This window comes from Pipistrellus hanaki, assembly GCF_964339955.1.
Source record: "Pipistrellus hanaki genome assembly, chromosome: 1".
Lineage (NCBI taxonomy): Eukaryota > Metazoa > Chordata > Mammalia > Chiroptera > Vespertilionidae > Pipistrellus > Pipistrellus hanaki.
Window position 1 is genome coordinate 182,427,228 of NC_140503.1, and position 18,422 is coordinate 182,445,649.

At 47.1% G+C, this 18,422-nt stretch overlaps 1 protein-coding gene across 1 annotated transcript in view; it reads right to left on the reverse strand.

Annotated features, from left to right (window-relative positions):
* The window catches only part of CWH43 (cell wall biogenesis 43 C-terminal homolog), a 39,282-nt gene extending 21,468 nt beyond the window's left edge, over positions 1–17,814 (reverse strand). The window contains exons 1-7 of the mRNA XM_084899919.1: positions 17,569–17,814; positions 15,508–15,699; positions 13,430–13,550; positions 10,778–10,932; positions 6,500–6,701; positions 3,134–3,222; positions 500–757 (exon numbers count right to left, since the gene is read on the reverse strand). Coding sequence (XP_084756045.1) covers positions 500–757; positions 3,134–3,222; positions 6,500–6,701; positions 10,778–10,932; positions 13,430–13,550; positions 15,508–15,699; positions 17,569–17,611 — 1,060 coding nt within the window. The 5' untranslated portion in view covers positions 17,612–17,814. The remainder of the gene's footprint in view (positions 1–499; positions 758–3,133; positions 3,223–6,499; positions 6,702–10,777; positions 10,933–13,429; positions 13,551–15,507; positions 15,700–17,568) is intronic.
* Between the last annotated feature and the right edge of the window lie 608 nt (positions 17,815–18,422).

An 18,422-nucleotide genomic window follows, 5' to 3' on the forward strand; every position in this document is an offset into this window, starting at 1 on the left:
CCAGAAGAAGTGAAAAAAAAATCACAATTCCCAAAAAATGTAGACACACTTTAATAGATAATAGCTCAATTGATGTTTCTTTCTTTTCAGGTTTAACCCATTGGAATTAAAAAATTATTCAAAGTGTGTATACATCTTTTTGGGACACCCTCTTTCTCAGCATATTATAAATACAAGTGTTATGTAGTACCTCTTTTATACTTTATTATGAATTAAACTTGTTTTTCACAACTAATTCATTTAAAAGGGCTTTGTAGTAATAAGTATTATTGAAACTCAAATGAATAAAGAATTTTGTTTTAAGTAGTAATTTAGACATTTCTCCAGTGTTGTTTTTTGTTTTTTGTTTTTTTTTTAAATCAAGAGACTCTTTTAATGAGAAAGACCAGATCACCCTATTTATTTCCACGTGTCATGTAATGTGCTAATTCCCCGTCTTGAGGGGATTTTTGCCAGTAGTTACTAGTTTAATCCAGACCCTTATACAGTTCATACTCACCCAAAAGCACATCAGATCTTTCTCTAGCGTAGACACCTCCTGGGACAAATTTAAAAGCTGTGCACCAGGCACAGAAAAATGTATCTAGAAGATAAACCATCATGGCAACGGTCATGGCTTTCCCAGGGTTTGACCCTGAGCTGATCAGGTGCCCGAGCACCGGAGGCCACATGGACGCCGTGAAGAGGGCGAGGACACAGCCAGAGACAGCGGCTGCCCACGTGGGCAAGTACAGAAGGCCAGCTGCCGAAGCCGCTCCTGGTTTTGAGAGAGAGAGAGAGAGAGAGAGAGAGAAAGAATCAGACAGGAAAGCAGTAACAGTCTCTCCCATTTCTCAAAAATGAACGAATGAATGAATGAATGGGAGGGAGATGGAATCAGCTTATGGGATGACCGAAGTAAAGCCATTGAGAGCCAGAAAGGACTTCAGGGGCAGACTGGTCCAATCTTCACGCTAATGAGAAAACGAGGTCTGGAAAGGTTAACGTGTCTTGCTGGAGGTCACACCGTGAGTGACTGGTACAACCCGAGGTGGAATGTGGGTCCAGTGAACCCCCATCCGGTGATATTTCTTCAGAAATGGTGGGGAGAAGGAAAACGGTATTTTTAGATTATTTGGGTTATGATCCTAAGGTCTATAAAAACTAAACTTACCTGCAATACCGAAAGCATGTCCATTTATTTAATTGAACTAGCGAGGTCCAGGACTTAGACAACATGTTAGCGTCAGTGTGGTTTCTAGAATGGTTTTGATAAGGAAGTTTCTAAAGGCATTTCCTTCCGTTTAAATACTGCCCCGTGTTCTGTATGAAGTACACTGGGTTTCCCAACCACCAGGCCCAAAAGAAGATGGGACCGAGACCGTGCTGTAGACCCGCTGCTTTAGCAAGTCTGCGGCCGCTCACCCCTCACCCAACAGCGTGGTGGGTTTGGGGGCTGTGCACTCTGCCTGGCCTACAGCAGACCCTGCTTTAGGATGTGATTTCCAGAGATCAATCAGTGAAAAGCAGGCACCATCTCTAGATAATTAAGTTTGAACCCAACGTACTTCCGTGAGCAGATCATAGGGGGAGAGGAACCGTGTGAATGATGGCCCTGCTTCCCTCTCTGTTGCAAAGTCCATTAGAGGCCTCCAATCTGTTTGCCCCTACAGCAGTGGTTCTCAACCTTCCTAATGCCGTGACCCTTTAATACAGTTCCTCATGTTGTGGTGACCCCCAACCAAATAAAATTATTTTCGTTGCTACTTCATAACTGTAATTTTGCTACTGTTAGTGAATCATAATTTATCTGTGTTTTCCGATGGTCTTAGGCTCTACAGCAGCGGTTCTCAACCTGTGGGTCGCCTAAGACCATCGGAAAACACAGATATTTAGATTACGATTCATAACAGTAGCAAAATTACAGTTAGGAAGCAGCAATCAAAATAGTTTTAAGGTTGGGGGTCACCACAACATGAGGAACTGTATTAAAGAAACGTGGCATTAGAAAGGTTGAGAACCATTGCCCTACAGCCTTTTAAACTACCATGTAATACTCCAGGGAGACCAAACCACTAGATTGGATTTGACTCTCCAGGGTAGGACCTTACTTACTTATCTGCAGAGGTAAGTCTAAGCATAACACTGTGAGTTCACAGCTTTTCTCCTCTGTACCGAAAAGTTGATATGTCTGTTCAAAACGAAGCTGCTACGTACCTGCCCCATAAGCATGTTGCTTCTACTTCATGAGAAAAAGCACGATAGAAATGTTTAACAAACTTCCACTGTGCTCCGTGTTCCTATTCCCAATCGCATACAGATTCAGAAGCTGTGTGTGCTCCACGGCACACTCAGCGTTAGCACAATTATCTGACCCTTTTCTCAACGACTCTCATGAGGCATCTCTCTGATGAGGAGTACGGTTACTCCAATATGCACACACACTTCCTCCGACCCCACAGGGAACATCTACCAGAAAACACCAGCGAGTAAAAACAGCTCAAGGCGATGGCAACAGTGCGCTCACACAGCCCTGAGAGGATGAGCCACCCACTGGACCTCACATACATCTCCGCGCAGGGCGATGGCACTTAGGGGTACAGAAATTTCCTTATTATGTCATTCAACCCAAATCTACTACCAATACACATATTCTCACATGTCCACACGTCGTCACTCCTGCTTAATTAGTATATAAAAAGACATCTCCCCTGGCAGAAGCCAAATACACTATGCAGGTAGGAAATGCAGGCCTCCCGGGAGGCCATTTGTGAAAACCAGAGAAGCAAGGAGTCTTGGAGCAGGAGGAGGCCTGGCAACAAGGCAATGTTCAACCCGCCATCTCCTCAGACCGTCGGTAAACCTGGAGGCGCCCGCACACGCGTCTTCGGTAAGTCGTCTGGGAGATGGGGGAGACCAATCAAGCAGAGTCAGGACAGAATTGGACAGCTACGGGAGGAGAGGCGAAACGAAATAGGAGGAAGTGGACTCCGGAGCCAGCTGTCACGGTGACAGACGGGTCACAGGGCTGCGGCTGGTTGCAGGAGCACACGGCCGCCTTGGTCACCTCCATGCAGTCGAGATGCACACGCCTGCAAGTAAATTGGGCAACCAAGCTGAACAGCTGGCACACCTGCGGGTAGACTCCACATACCTGTGACCCACCAGAGTAAGCTGGTACCCGGGAACCACGAGCAAGTCGAAAGCATCAACCCGCTCACCAAGGCCAGCAGAATTGCCCCTCTGTGGGAAAAAGGAAAAAAGGCATTCCGTCAGACTTCTGACATTATTAATATTTCATTGCCCCATCTGTGAGAAAAGAGATATATCTCTTACCTCTGGGCACACCCAAGGGATAATATGAGCTATTGAGAGCCCAAGGAACCCATATTATATACAGTCAGCACTCTGACTTTAAGTAAATCATATGTGCAGTCTCATGCTCAGTAAAGGAATTGGGTTTTCTCAGACTATTAAATTATAGTCCAAACTGGCCATGTGACTCATTTTAAATGACTCTGCCAAAGACAAAAAATAAAAACGTCATTGGGAATAGTTTTTATTTAGTTTGCCTCTTCTCTCCTCTGCCTCAATAATGCCTTTCTCTGCAGTCTTTGCCTTCCTGGGGCCTGTGTCAGTTGGATTAGTAATTGATAGTCGTGTGTTTTAAAAAAAAAAACCACACACTTTCATTCATTTGCTAATTTAGCAAAAACTTGTAGGAAGGGGAAAAAAAATAGTTTAACTAAACTTTTGTGGGGAAATCCAGCAGCAATAGCAGCAAAGACAGGGCACTCAGCCAACCAGCTGTAATGTAATTTAGCACTTACTACCTTGTAGGCACTGTTACAGATTTTCATGTTTAATTTCATTAGCTCATGTAATCCTCCTGAGCTTGTAGGTAAATGCTATTATTATTTGCGGAGGAGGACGCGGGGGGAAAGAGCACTTTTGTAAGAGGCTGCGGTCCTACATAGCAGCGCACGTAGGACAGAGAATCCCAAAAAGGTGCCCGGGGTCTGGAGTGCGGCTCCCAGCGGCTCTCCTGCCCGTCCCCACATCCTAAGGTTCAAGATCAACCCGGGTCCACAGAAGACCAGAGGTGACAAAAAGGCCATGGAGGGCACTGGTGACCTTTTTCTAGCCCCAATCCAACAACAATGTTTATGAGGACCTACTATGTGCCAGGCTGTCTTGTAGGGGCCAGAGACACTCCCATGAACTAAGATCCCTTTCCTCCATAGGAGTCACGTTCAGTGCGGGAAGGGGGACAGACAATGAATATAATTAACCAGTAGTACAGAGAATCAGGAGCTGGAAAGTGCTATGGAAGAGTAAGAGTAACCGGGTGGGGAGGCCTGGGGAGGGCTGATGGGAAACCGGAACACATGACTAAGACAGTCCATCACACAACCTGTAGTCTAAACATCTGAACAATCCTTCGGTTTCCCAAGGTCCCTTCAGCATCCTCTGAGCCTCTCACTCACCTTTCTCTCGTCTCTCATAGCTCTAACCCATCAAAACTTATCCATGACCCGTTCCCGTAAGTCAAACCCTGTGATTTTTCTAAAGCAATTCCTACTATGATGGTGCAACATTTCTCAAACAGGGGTTCTGAGAAACTCCAGGTTTTTGAGATGTGAAGAGGAGTTCTAAAGAAGGAATGCCATGTTTCAATACGTTTAAGAAACTCTCAAGAGTCTCTAATATACTCTGCCTTGTGAAGCACAAAGAAAGGAATGCAAGATGCAGTATTTGATCTGGAAGATTATTTTCCCTCTCAGAGTACCTACTAACATCTCAAGAAATCCGCGTTCCACAGAACATAGTTTGGGAATGCTGGTCTGGTGAGTTACACCTCCATCTTCAATGTCTTGCCCTGACATATAGAATTACAAAATATCAGAAAAGGAAGCTGTCATCATTGTACAGTGAGAAAACAGCCTGGGATGTCACGTGATTGGTCCAAAGTTGAATATTAGTTCCTTTTCTCATTCCCTCCCCTCAGGAGCATGGTGTCTAGAAAGGAAGAAATAACTGTCTTTTTTTTTTTTTTTTTTTTTAATTGTAATACAGAATAATAATAAAAAAAAAGATATGTGGGTGGAGATCCAAGAGAGTATGTGGCACAAAGGAATCCTTGGGAGAGTCAGAGAAGATTTCACAAAGGATTTGCCTGAGCTGGTTTTGAAGGGTGAGTAAGCGCTTACCAGGATATCCAGACAGAGAAGGTAACCCAGAGGGGACGAGCACACACACTGAGATGGAGGACTGGAACGGTCTGGCACTTCTAAGGAACTGGAAGTGATGTCAGCCCAGGTGAAGCACAGGGATAAGACAGAAAGCAGAGAGCGTTTGTAAAGGTAAGGTGGGGAATGGTGTGTGTGCAGATCCTGACTCTGTGACCTGGTATTGGGGCGGGGGGGTGGGGGGGGTGAGTGTGAGGAGATGGGGGAGGAGAGACCTGGAAGGTTTTAAGCAAGGGAGGGATGGAGTCAGATTTGCATTTTCAAGAACTCACTCTGGGGCAGTGTGGAGAAGGCCACACCAGAGACAGACCATTAAAAGACAATAGCATGATAGCATGGCCTGGGTGAAAGATGGTGAGATAAGATTGCAGACAGGGAGGAAGATATAGATTCTTTCAGAGAAGCAGTAGAACTGACCGAACATAATGCCCAAATGGATTCAGAAAATGAAGAAGACTCACAGTGAACCAAGGCATGGAGGAGGAAGAACATGATTGGGGACTGGGAAGTGCTGAGTCCATATGTGGATGTGCTGAGCTTGAGACGTCTGTGGATATGCCCTGAGGTTTGCTGGGGGCTGTTTTTTACATGTATCCAAATAAGGGAATTTCAGCACTTTAAGAGAACACATCTCTGAGGCAGATGTTTTAAAGGTCCCTCCAATCTTTTAACTTCGCTGCAGGAGGTAGGAGGTGCCAGGAAGAGTAGAGAGAGAACAATGAGGACCAAGCACATGGACCAACACTTAAACTCAAGACTGCTGACTCTGGATGCCCCAGGGTTGCAGCAGGTTCCAGGGAACCAGAGGATGCAGAGATCTCCCAGGGCTTTTGTCCTTTGCAGAGAATCAAGATCTATGCCCAGGCTGCCATCCCGGTCCCTCATCAGGGCACTCTGGTCTCATCCTACCAAATGCCCAACTGTAATGGGGAAAGTGGGGAGGTTTCTGGAGAAAATGGACAGGAAGTGCAATGCCTTCCCTGCCACTGAGCATGGTCTTCTGTGGGGGATTCCTCAGCGTCTCAGGATGCCCTGCAGGAGCTCCCAGAACGTCCAGCTTAGCTGTGCACAGCCCTCCACCCTCCCTCATCCTCCTCGCAGCAATCCTGTTGATTGCTCTTCTGTCTCTTCCGTCTCCAGAGAGCACAGTAACGTCATGCAACATCGCTAATGTCTAAAGGAAGGAGAGTAGGAAATATCTGGCCAACACAGACCTAGCTGCTCAACAAAGAAAGTACTTCTTCCTTCCACCATAACAAACCCAAACTCACCCAAACGGGTTAGGATCTGGCCCTGGATGGGGATGCCCACTCACTGCCCATCTGGAGACAAGAGAGACTTCTCCAAAAATCCAGTGGGTGAGGAACACGAGACTGCCAAAGGCAGCCCCTGCCAGCAACCAGTGAGGCCTCCGGGCCATCCCTTTGGCTGCCTCACTGGTCTTTTCCCCCTCAGGTTTACTGCCGTCGCCATCTAGAATAAAAAAAATAAAAAATAAAAAAAATAACGGAAAAGGATGGGTTATGTGGAAATGTGCCCTCTACGTGTAATAGACTTTTAGTGAGTAAGAAGTGGTACTTGGCTTCCATGAGAAGGGGGATGAGCAAGTGGCTGTGATACAAAGCAGAATGTGCCGAGAGCTAGTCGGGGGGAGAGCTTGTTTTAGGCAAGCCAGATCAGGAATGGTTTAGGGAGAACCAAGCATCTTGAAATTGGACGGGTGAAAATGCCGAGAAATGCCAGGAGTCAGTTACTTCATGTGAAGTGAATGGTAGGAGCAAAACGAGATGTAGGAGAAGTGAATGGTATGTTCAGGGAACAAAGGGGTGGACTATTTCCAGGACTCCAGGCTGCTTCTCCCCAAAAGAACAGGGGTCTCATCGGAATCCCTATAGCCGGAGTAACAGAGTCCATGGGCTGAGCGATGACTCTGTGCTCACCCCAGACCTGAGCCCTCTTTTTGAGCTCATTTCACCTTCACATCAGCTTTATAACGTTGGCTCAATCACTACTCTCACTTTACAGATTTGAAAACGGAAGCCTAGAGAGGCAAGTAACTTGTCCAAAGTCGGCTAGTAATAAGAAACGGGGGTAGGAACTTCGGCCATCGGGCTGTAGTACCTATATACTTCACTAGACAATAGTTCTTTTTTTTAAAATATATCTTATTGATTTTTTACAGAGAGGAAGAGAGAGGAATAGAGAGTTAGAAACATCGATGAGAGAGAATCATCGACCAGCTGCCTCCTGCACACCCCCTACTGGGGATGGGCCCGCAACCAAGGTACATGCCCTTGACCGGAATCAAACCTGGGACCTTTCAGTCCACAGACCCACGCTCTATCCACTGAGCCACACCAGTTTCAGCTAGACAATACTGATAGGGGCAGAAATAGAATGGCAGGGAACCAGCTAGAATTGTAAGAAATAGGAATCATGCCGAAACCGGTTTGGCTCAGTGGTAGAGCATCAGTCTGCAGACTGAAAGGTCCCAGGTTCGATTCCGGTCAAGGGCATGTACATTGGTTGTGGGCACATCCCCAGTAGGGGGTGTGCAAGAGGCAGCTGGTCAATGTTTCTCTCTCATCAACGTTTCTAGCTCTCTATCCCTCTCTCCTCCTCTCTGTAAAAATCAATAAAATATATATATTTTTAAAAAGAAATAGGAATCATGCTCTGTTAACTGTGATTGTTTTGTTCTAATTAAAGAAGGCACATTCTGACCTGGCTGGCAGCTGCCCAGGACCTGAGAGCTCACCTGGAGATGCAGTCCTTCCTCCCCACGTGGAGCTTCCTATTATCATGGAAAGACTAACAACGTGGTTGCAGAACCGGAGCCAGAAACCAGAATCGCCAGTCCTTTGAAGATCCCCAGCCCTATGCTTACCTGTTAACTGCCCATTTGGCCTTCCCTGTGGCTATGTCCCCATGTAACCCCAGCCCTTGCATATCACTAAGCCCTTTGAAGACACCAGCCCTTCTGCATGTCTGCAAACCGCCCTTTTGCCTTTTTGCCTACTTGCCTTTGTACTTCTACTATATAAGCAGCTGGCTTATGGGGGCTGCAGAGCGGATTTCTGTGGCTGACCTGCTGCTCTCCCACGCTGCCGGCAGTACTGGAGTAAACGCTCATCTATGATTCAGCCCTGTCTCTGCTTCATTGGTTCGAGTAGTGACAGGCAGCACGGACCCGTTGTTTGTCTGCCAGGACTGTTTAATGCAGAGGTCTCAACTCAGTGCATAAATGACTTGCCATACAAACACGTAACCGGGAGAACCTGCTGGCAGGAAATTTCTTTATAGGAAAGGAGAGCCCCTTGGGCAGATGCTTCATAGCACTGTGAAGCTCTCTGCAGGACAGAAGGACTCCTGAGGGGCTGCCCTGGGGACCAGCAGCCCACTTTGACAAGAAGAAAGCCGTTCTGCCAACAAAAGAGTCAGAGAAAGGAGGGGCAGAGCTGAGAGCTCTGGGGATGGGAGAGATGGTGAAGGCAGAGGGGAGGCCAAGGCCTGGGGCTAAACAGTCTTTGTAGAGGAGAGATCCTGAAGCTAGGTTTGCTGAGCAATATATGCTATATATGATGGTGGGTGACCCTTGCCTCCGGACCCAGCAAATATGTAATTAAACTATTTTTAAAAATGCTTGGTATGATCAGATATCCTGGGGAAGCTGGTGAGGAGTCTGGAATGTTGTAAATGTGACCACAGGGGGAAAAGCAGGAAGGGACCAACAACTGGGTCACACAAATTGAAACCAGTACCAAGAAGAAAACATAAGTCAGGAAACGTAAAGGATTCTCTAAAGTTCAGATTCTTATCAAGTTGTACCTGCAAAATTTGCTGCCTGAGTTTCCAGCTTTAGATGGTAGTGTTTTATAAAATACTAGAGGCCCAGTGCACAAAAATTCATGCACTTGGGAGGAGGGGTGCTCTCACAGTCCGGGACCCCTTGGGGACGTCCACCTGACGGCTTACGCCCGCTCCTCAGGAGATTGGGCCCAAGCTGGCAGTCAGACATCCCTCTGGCAGCCCAGGAGCCCTTGGGGGATGTCCACTTGCCAGCTTAAGCCTGTTCCCCAGAGGGAGTGAGCCTAAGCCACAGTCAGAGATCCTTAGCGCTGCTGGGGAGGTGGAAGAGGCCCCCACCACCGCTGCTGTGCTGCCAGCTGGCAGCCTGGCTTGTGGCTGAGTGGAGCTCCACCTTGTGGGAGGGCACTGACCACCAGGGGGCAGCTCCTGAGTTGAACATCTGCCCCCTGGTGGTCAGTGCACATCATAGCAACCGGTAGTTCGCAGTCAATTTGCATATTAGCCTTTTATTATATAGGACTAGAAGCACAGTGCATGATATTCATGCACTGGGCAGGGGGTCCCTCAGCCCGACCTGCACTCTCTCGCAGTTCAGGACCCCTTGGAGGATGTCTGACTGCTGGTTTGCTCAAGGGGAATGGGCTCAAGCTGGCAGTGGGACATCCCCCAGGGGGTTCTTATTGCTGCTTGTGGAGGCGAGTGAGGCTCCCGCCACTGCTGCTGTGCTCACCAGTCGTGAGCCCAGCTTCTGGCTGAGCAGTGCTCCCCCTGTGGGAGTGAACTGACCACCAGTGGGCAGTTCCTGCATTGAGCATCTGCCCCCTGGTGGTCAGTGCACATCATAGCAACCAGTCGTTCGGTCAATTTGCATATTAGCCTTTTATTATATAGGATAAAACATATTTTAGGGCACTAAACCAAGTTCTAAATGTTCTAATATTACTATCACTTGACCGATTTACTTGCATGATGTTTCTCTAGTCTCACTACCCCCAGCCCATGCTAGAATCAGGGCTGAAGGGGAATTACACAAGCACCTTGTTCATGGTGAGCCAAAACCCTCTAAATGTCCATGAATCTGTGACATCTGTTCTTGTATTCACAAAAGAACAGTGAGTCATTGAGAGTCACACAAAGAGCCAGGGGCAAATTAACTAGAACCTGGTAACACTTCTCCTTTCTTTTCAGAAGGGCGTTGAGTTAGCCTATGAAGCAAGCATCCACGTTTGTGTCTATCACCAGAGAGAGAAAGGTGATTGAACGGAGGTGTGAATATGCAAGATTTCCTTTCTTTTCAGGTTTCAGATTTAGAGTTTCATTATCTTCGGACTCCTAGAAATAAAAGCCCAGGTAGTTCCCACAGCCCCAGCTCACAAACAGCTTTCCACTGTGAAGGAGATTCACTGGGGTCAGAGGGAGAGGGATGAAGGACGCCACCCTGGAGAGCCCTGACCGGAGGGGGAGAGGAGGAAGAGCCTGATCTACTCTCCCTTCCCACCGTGATACAAGCCAGAGACAGCTTTTTATTGTCACCCGCTGTACTAGCAAGGAAAAGACTCCTTCTGCTTGGATAACAGTCCACTGACTGGGCCTGTTACTATGTCAGAGGGAGAAAGAGTTGAAAAAGAGAAATAGTTCGGTAGGACTCTTTGTATCTTTCCAAGACATGTTACATTTAGATCAGAAATATAAACTTAGGCAAGAGAGACTATCCCTAAATAAATTCAGCATACACTTACCCGTGGAAATGCGATCAAGTGTGGCTATGGTACTTAACGTGAGTATCACCCTGTTGGACATCTGATAACTCCAGATTGGGTTGAGTGAAGTGTACCAAATGCGGAGAACAACAAGAAGGATCTGTCCCAGAATGAATCCCCAGATTCTGAGGTACCTGAAGGTGCAAAAGTATTTGTTTATTTTCTGCCTCTGGTTGTTTCTTTCTTTCTTTTTTTAAATTTATCTTTATTGTTCAAAGTGTTTTTAATGACTTTTTGTGTGCTTTCAATGAACTGCATCCATCATGAATTTCATACTTTCATAGAATCCTATTGAATAAAAGAGTAATATACAGATTGACCATCACTCCAACACACAACATGGCTGCCCCATTGCAGTCAAAGATCCTGCCTCCATGTGGACACAAGATGGTCACCACAAGATGGCCAGCAGGGGAGGACAGTTGGGAGGCACCAGGCCTGCAAGGTAGGGCAGTTGAGAGGGATCAGGCCTGAAAGGGAGGGCAGTTGGAGGCAATCAACCCTGCAGGGGAGGGCAGTTAGGAGTGACAGGCTGGCAGAGGAGGGAAGTTGGGGCAAACAGGCCAGTAGGGGCCGAGACCGGTTTGGCTCAATGGATAGAGCGTCGGCTTGGGGACTGAAGGGTCCCGGGTTCGATTCCGGTCAAGGGCATGTACCTTGGTTGCGGGCATATCGCCAGTAGGGGGTGTGCAAGAGGCAGCTGATCGATGACTCTCTCTCATCGATGTTTCTAACTCTCTATCTCTCTCCCTTCCTCTCTGTACAAAATCAATAAAATATATTTAAAAAAAAAAAAAAAAAAAAAAAAACAAAACAGGCCAGTAGGGGAGCAGTTAGGCATCAATCAGGCTGGCATGGGAGTGGTTAGGGGGTGATCAGGCTGTCAGGCAGAAGAGGTTAGGGGCAATCAGGAAGGCAGGCAGGCGAGCAGTTGGGAGCCAGCAGTCCTGGATTGTGAGAGGGATATCCGACTGCCAATGGGATCGCGCCTAAACAGGCAGTCGAACATCCCTTGAGGGGTCCCAGATTGGAGAGTGTGCAGCCTGGGCTGAGGGACACCTCCACTCCGTGCATGAATTTCATGTCCTCTAGTCCTCTCTAATAAAAGAGAAACATGCAAATTGACTGCACCTTTGCTATACCCACAAGCCACACCCACCGACCAATCAGGGTGAGTATGCAAATTAACACAAACAAGATTGTAGTTAATTTGCATATCCAGGCAGAGCAAAGACTGAAGAAAGCATAGAAAGAAGCCAAGCACTACAGAAGGGAGCGAAGCTGCAGAGAAGCAAGCAGGTGGGGTGGAGAGAACGAAGGGAAGCAGGCAAGGCAGCGGAGACCGCAGCAGGAAGCCCTATTGCAGGAATCTTCCTGGGGCCTCTAGTGAATATATGAAATAGTCTGATTGGTAATTTGCAGTAATATACATGACATAGCCTTTATTTATTTATTTATTTATTTATCTAGGCAACTTGTCAAAATTTCTTCATTCTCAAAACATTATTAAGACTGAAGGCAGCCGGGACCAGTTTGGCTCAATGGATAGAGCGTCGGCTTGGGGACTGAAAGATCCCGGGTTCGATTCCGGTCAAGGGCACGTGCCTTGGTTGCAGGCATATCCCCAGTGGGGGGTGTGCAGGAGGCAGCTGATCGATGACTCTCTCTCATCGATGTTTCTAACTCTCTGTGTCTCTCCCTTCCTCTCTGTACAAAATCAATAAAATATATTAAAAAAAAAAAAAAAAGACTGAAGGCAGTGGGTTGTTTCCACTATTAAAATATTATTCACACCCTGATCTTGGCTACAAGGCCAGATGGAAGGTAAATACAATAACCTGGAACTCTTGGTCTCAACTTCCCCTTTGGTAACTGATCACTACACTTATTATTATTTTTTTTAAGTTTATCTTCATTGTTGGAAGTATTACAGATGTCCCCCCTCCTTTTTAAAATATGTTTTTATTGATTTCAGAGAGTGCCAGAAACCGATCATTAATAGAAAGATGTGGACAGGAAAACCAGGAAGGCTGGTCACCAACCTTCATTGCTCTGAAAGGTCAGGGCTAGTTCACTTGCTGTTTAGTTGAAACACTGTTAGCTGAAGCAGCCTCCACCTCTGTTTGTCTTATGTAAATTCCTGTTATTAGAGTTTCCTGCTTAAGGATTATGGGTGTATCCCATAGTCTCAATAAAAGGGATAGGTAGGCCAGAAGGCTGGGGTCGTCCTCCTACTAGAGGTGGGCTCCTGCCTGGCCCCCATTATTCCCAAATTAATACTTCTCTGATCTCTTTTCATTTATGTGCTGCCTTCTCCAGAACCCGAACCCTGAACCGGAACCCTGAACCACGTGGGATGTGAAAGGGGTTCCCTCAAGAGGGAGAAAGAGAGAGGGAGAGATAGAAACATCCATGATGAAAGAGAATCATTGATTGACTCCCTCCTGCACACCCCCTACTGGGGATTGAGCCTGCAAACCAGGTATGTGCCCTTGACCAGGAATCAAACCTTGACCTCCTGGTTCATAGGATGACATTCAACCACTGAGCTATTGGATGACGTTCAACCACTGCGCCACACTGGCTGGGCTACACTTATTTATCTATAGGTGCATAGGATTCGAACCATACCTTTGCAAACCACTTCCTGTCCACCACGTCACGGCTTGCACGATCAGTGAGGAAGACACACCAAGCGCAAGGACCACCAGCCGAAGTTCGGCACTGGGAGCCTGGAAGGAGGCTATGCTGCCTACAAGCAAAGCACAGAGAGTTAAATATTTCTGGCAGGCACACATAGGTACTCATTTCATCCCTGTTGTGTCTGATACCATTTTTGTTCTCTGGAAGAGAGAGCTCATGTAAAATTGTGTGTGTGCATAAATCTTTTCAAAAATTTATTGAGATTATAATTCGTACCATAAAATTTACCCCATTAAAGTGTACAATTTTATGGTTTTTATATATTCACAAAGTTACTATTACCACTATCTAATTCCGGAATATTTTCATCCCCCCCCAAGAAGAAATCCATACCTGTTAGCCCTCACTCCCTTTTCTTCTCCCCTACCCCGAGCCCCTAGCAATCATCATCTACTTCCTGCTCATATAAATGTTCCTATTTTGGAAATTTCATATAAAGGAATCATAAAATATGTAGCCTTCTATGACTGGCTTCTTTCACTTAGCACAATGTTTTTGAGATTCGTCCATGTTGTAGAATGTTATCAGTACATCATTCCTTTTCATGGCTGAATAAAATTTCATTGCATGCATGTACTGCATTTTGTTTATCCATTCATTAATGGACGAGCACATGGGTTGTTTCCACTTTGGGGCTATTACAAATAATGCTGCTGTGAAGATTTGTGTACAAAGTCTTGTGTGAATATATGTTTTCATTGTTTTAGGTAAATGCCAAGAATAGAGTTGATGGGTCATAGGATAGATAACATTTTAATGATCTGACAAACTGTTTTCCAAAGCAGCCACACCATTTTACATTCATCAGCAATGTGTGACTGCTCCCAATTTCTCTGCATCCTTGCCAACACTTGTTATTGTCTATTTTTTAATAGCCATTCCTATGGGTCAAAATCTTTAAGGTAAAAAATAACCCAAATTGCCCTAGGTGGTTTGGCTCAGTAGATAGAGCATCAGCCTGCAGACTAAAGGGTCCCAGGTTCGATTCCAGTCAAGGGCTCAGCCTAGATTGCAGGCTCCATCCCTGGGGGGGGGCAGGGTAGGGAGTGTGTGGGGTGAGGGGGTGGGGGTTATCATTCAGGAGGCAGCTGATCAATGATTCTCACTCATCATTGATGTTTCTATCTCTCTCTCCCTTCCTCTTTGAAATTAATAAAAAATATATTAATATTTTAAAAAAATAACCCAAATCAATAGAAATATGAACTAAATATATTCCTGGTAGTGAAAATGCTGGATGAAAGAGTATGTACACATTTGCAATTTTGACCAAAACTGCTAAATGATCCTTCTCAGAGGTTTGCCAAATTAGATTCGCACCAGCAGTGAATGAGTGTCTGCTTCCCATCTTTACAATAGTGTTATCAGACTTTACTTTTTTGCCAATCCAATAGGTAAATATATACATAAATATATTGTGAGTATAATTTGTATTCTACACATTTTAGTAAATTTTTAAATAAATGATTATATTTCATTTCCAATAAACTGATGGTAGCCTTTGCCCCTTCTTCTACTGAGTTGTTGGTCCTTTATTTATTAATTTGTGAAAAAAAACATATATATTAGGGAAAGTGGCCCTTTGACTAAAAGAATTGCAAAATTTTTCCTACATTGTTGTTTGACTTTGCTTACTATGGTTTTGATCATGCATAATTTTCATATTTTTATATAATGTCATTTAACAATCTTAATGGTTTCTGAGTTTTGTGTCATATTTGCAGGGAAGAATATAATATATTCAAGAGTTGAACTGTTTACCAAGGTTTCTTTCCCCTTGTCATTTCATGATTTTTAAGCTTTACCAATCTGATAGGAAAATTAGAAATGTAAAATACATTGGCTTTTTGTCTCTTCCAATTTTACTAAAACTTTTGAGGTAGTAAGTAAGAGAAAGAGTACTCTTTTTTCAAATTCAAACATTTAGCATTCAGAGAACAGCCGACATATTTTCCTTTGATTTTTAACTAAAAATAAAACGTAAAGAAATACTTTCAAATAATTACCAACAGTAATTATCCGCAGCAGGGTCAGCACCCGCTTCTTGTTAACCAGCTTCCAGAAAGAAGCAATTATGAGGATCATCGGAGAAAGAAAAGCTATGCCAAAGACTTCAAGACCGGTGAGTTCCAGTGTTTGCAGAGGAAAGTAATAAATCATCAGCGGCAGGTCATGCCAGAGAGACCAAGTAACGTATCCTAGAAGAAAAAGATTTTTCAGAAAATGACCGCGTGTAACTTTGCCATCGGTTCACACAGTCACCCCGTCCCTCCACTAGGTCGTTCTTCATTTGGAACATCCGGGTTGAATTGGATTTCCTGTCAGGACCTTGACTGACAACATTTCTTTGCCTAAGTTGACTTTCAGAATGAGAAATATGAAAACCAACAAGAGCAATAAGCAGCAGACTCACTCCTTCCGCTCCAGACTACACCGATAGGCAGGTCTGTGAGTCAACATTTTCTTGCGTGTGGACTGTCTTAAACCCAACCCTTTGGAAACAGAATGGGGCCGTGGAATACCCAGATCTGAAGTCAGTTTCATTTCTGCCAACGACTGAGAAATCTACAGTAATGATAATGAATGCCTACCTGAGCTAGGCTCTGTGCTAGGGATTTACACACTTCATCTCTCTTATTCCTCACACAACCCATGCCCTATGAGGCTGGCATTATTTCTACTGCTCACTTACAAATGCAAAACAGGTTTATTCTACCTTTGCTGCTTTGGTGACTTTAGACAAATTATCTAAAGTCACCAAAGCAGCAAAGGCAGAATACACTCAAACCCCCACAGTCTAGCTCCAAACGTAGCTTTCTAATGACTAAGTGTACTAACTTTCTCCCAAGTTACTTTCAGCCTCCCTTTCTTTTCTTTTCTAAACATTTTTAAAAATGTTTTTAATGATTTTTAGAGAGAGGGGATGATAGAGGGATAGATAGAAACATGAATAAGACAGAAACATCATTAATGGGCTGCCTCCTGCACACCCCCTCCTGGGGATGGAGCCCCCAACCCGGGCATATGCCCTGACCAGTGACCTCTTGGTTCATGGATTGACTCTCAACCACTGAGCAACACGGGCCTGGCTCAGCCTCCTTTTCTTAATCAGCAAAATAGCACTAAGAGTTCAGCTTAAATGAGATCAAGGACAAGGAGTACCTAGGTACTTGCTGCCAGCCGCTTTACATGGCCGTACTCAGGAGATACAGACTGAGGCAGACACATGGGCCCTCTGAGCATCACCAGCTCCCAGGGACTCAAGCTCTGGGCAAGGCGTCCCTAGGAGGGGGGGTGGGGGGGGGCGGGCAGAGGGATGCCTTTTCGAGTCGAATGAATGAACTGCGAGATCCCAGCAGCCTCCCAGCGTTTGTCTAGGAATTCTGATTTCAATCATACAACTCCAACAGAAGTACACCAGTAATTGTCCCTGGGATTTTTTTTAATTCTTTATTTTATTTTATTATTTTTATTTTTTATTTTATTTTATTTTATTTTTTTTTATAAAACTACCAAGTGAGCTCATGGGCCCGGAGTTCTATGCTCTTCGCCAAATGCCCACACGTGCAGCCTCCGCCACCAAGGCCCCGTGGCGGGCCCACACCACCAGCAGCAGCACCTACTGGCCCTGTGCGCACCCAGAGGCGCCGGAGGACCCGTGTGCCCCTTTGCTTCCGAGTTTCATTAAGTTCCACAGAAAGGTCACGGTGGGGAGGAGGGCGCTCCGTGCAGCGGGCGGTACCGGCCACGGGAGTTCAAGGCCGAGGCGCGGAGAACGCGCGCGCCTTCGGGGCCACCGCGCGCCGGCTGGGACCCCGGGGCCCCGGAGCCCGCAGCGCCTGGCTCAGTCCCCGGCCTGGGCACCTCCATCTGGGTCTTTTCTTTTCCTCACTGCGCTCGGGAGAAGGTTTCGGGGGGGGGGGGGGGGGGGGGAAGGGGGCGATAAGCATCTCTCCTCCGGGCACCGAGAGCGCTTTTCTTCCTTTCGGGGCTCAGCCCGGGGATGGGGTGGGGGACCAGGAGGAGCCGGCCCCCGCGAGCCCCCGGCCACAGCGGCCTCGGCTTACCCAGCAGCGTCTCCAGGAGGACCTCTCTCCACAGGGAGCGCATGGCCGCGGCGCTTTCTAGGAAAGCGGGAGGGGGCCCGCCTGTCGCCGCGTCCTCCTCCTGGCCCCGCGTTCGCGCCCCGCGTCCTCTCGCCAAGTCCGCAGCCGCCGCCGCCTTCGGGCCCCGGCGCCCGGCTCAGACTCGGGAGGGGCGGCAGCCTCCGCCCGGGCCACACCCAGACCCGCCCGCCTGGCCTGGCACCACCCGTGCCCGCTCCGCTGCCACCGCCGCGGGCGCCTCGCGTCCCCGGTCCCCGCGCCCTAGGGCGCCGCTGCCCTGGGGACCGCGCTCGGCGGGGGCGTGCGCGCGGGCATGGCGACCTGGGGGCCCCCGCCGCCGGGCAAAACCCCGGACGGAGCGCCGCCAGCGCCCAGGAGGGCAGGAACCGGTGCACCGGGACCGGCGGTGCCCTGGTTTAGACAAGGAGGAGGCAGAGGGAAGGGCAGCCGGTAAGACAGGCTCTGGAGCTTTCGGCCGACAAGTGTGAACAGGACTCCGTGTCCTTAAGGCTTGGGCGACGCTCCGGAGGCGAGCGGCTCAGGAGAGAGGCACTGCCTGCCCCTTCTGAGCTCGGGTAGTGAACATGTTGCATCCTGGAAAGGTGAGCAAGAAATACTAGAGCCCTCCCCGCCACCATCCCCCCACCCCATGGCTCAGTGGTTGAGCATTGACCTGTGAACCAAGATTCCCGGTCAGGGCACAATGCCCGGGTTGCAGGCTCCACCAGCAATGTGGGGCGTGCAAGAGGCAGCTGATCAATGATTCTCCCTCATCATTGATGTTTCTATCTCTCCCTCTCCCATCCTCTCTGAAA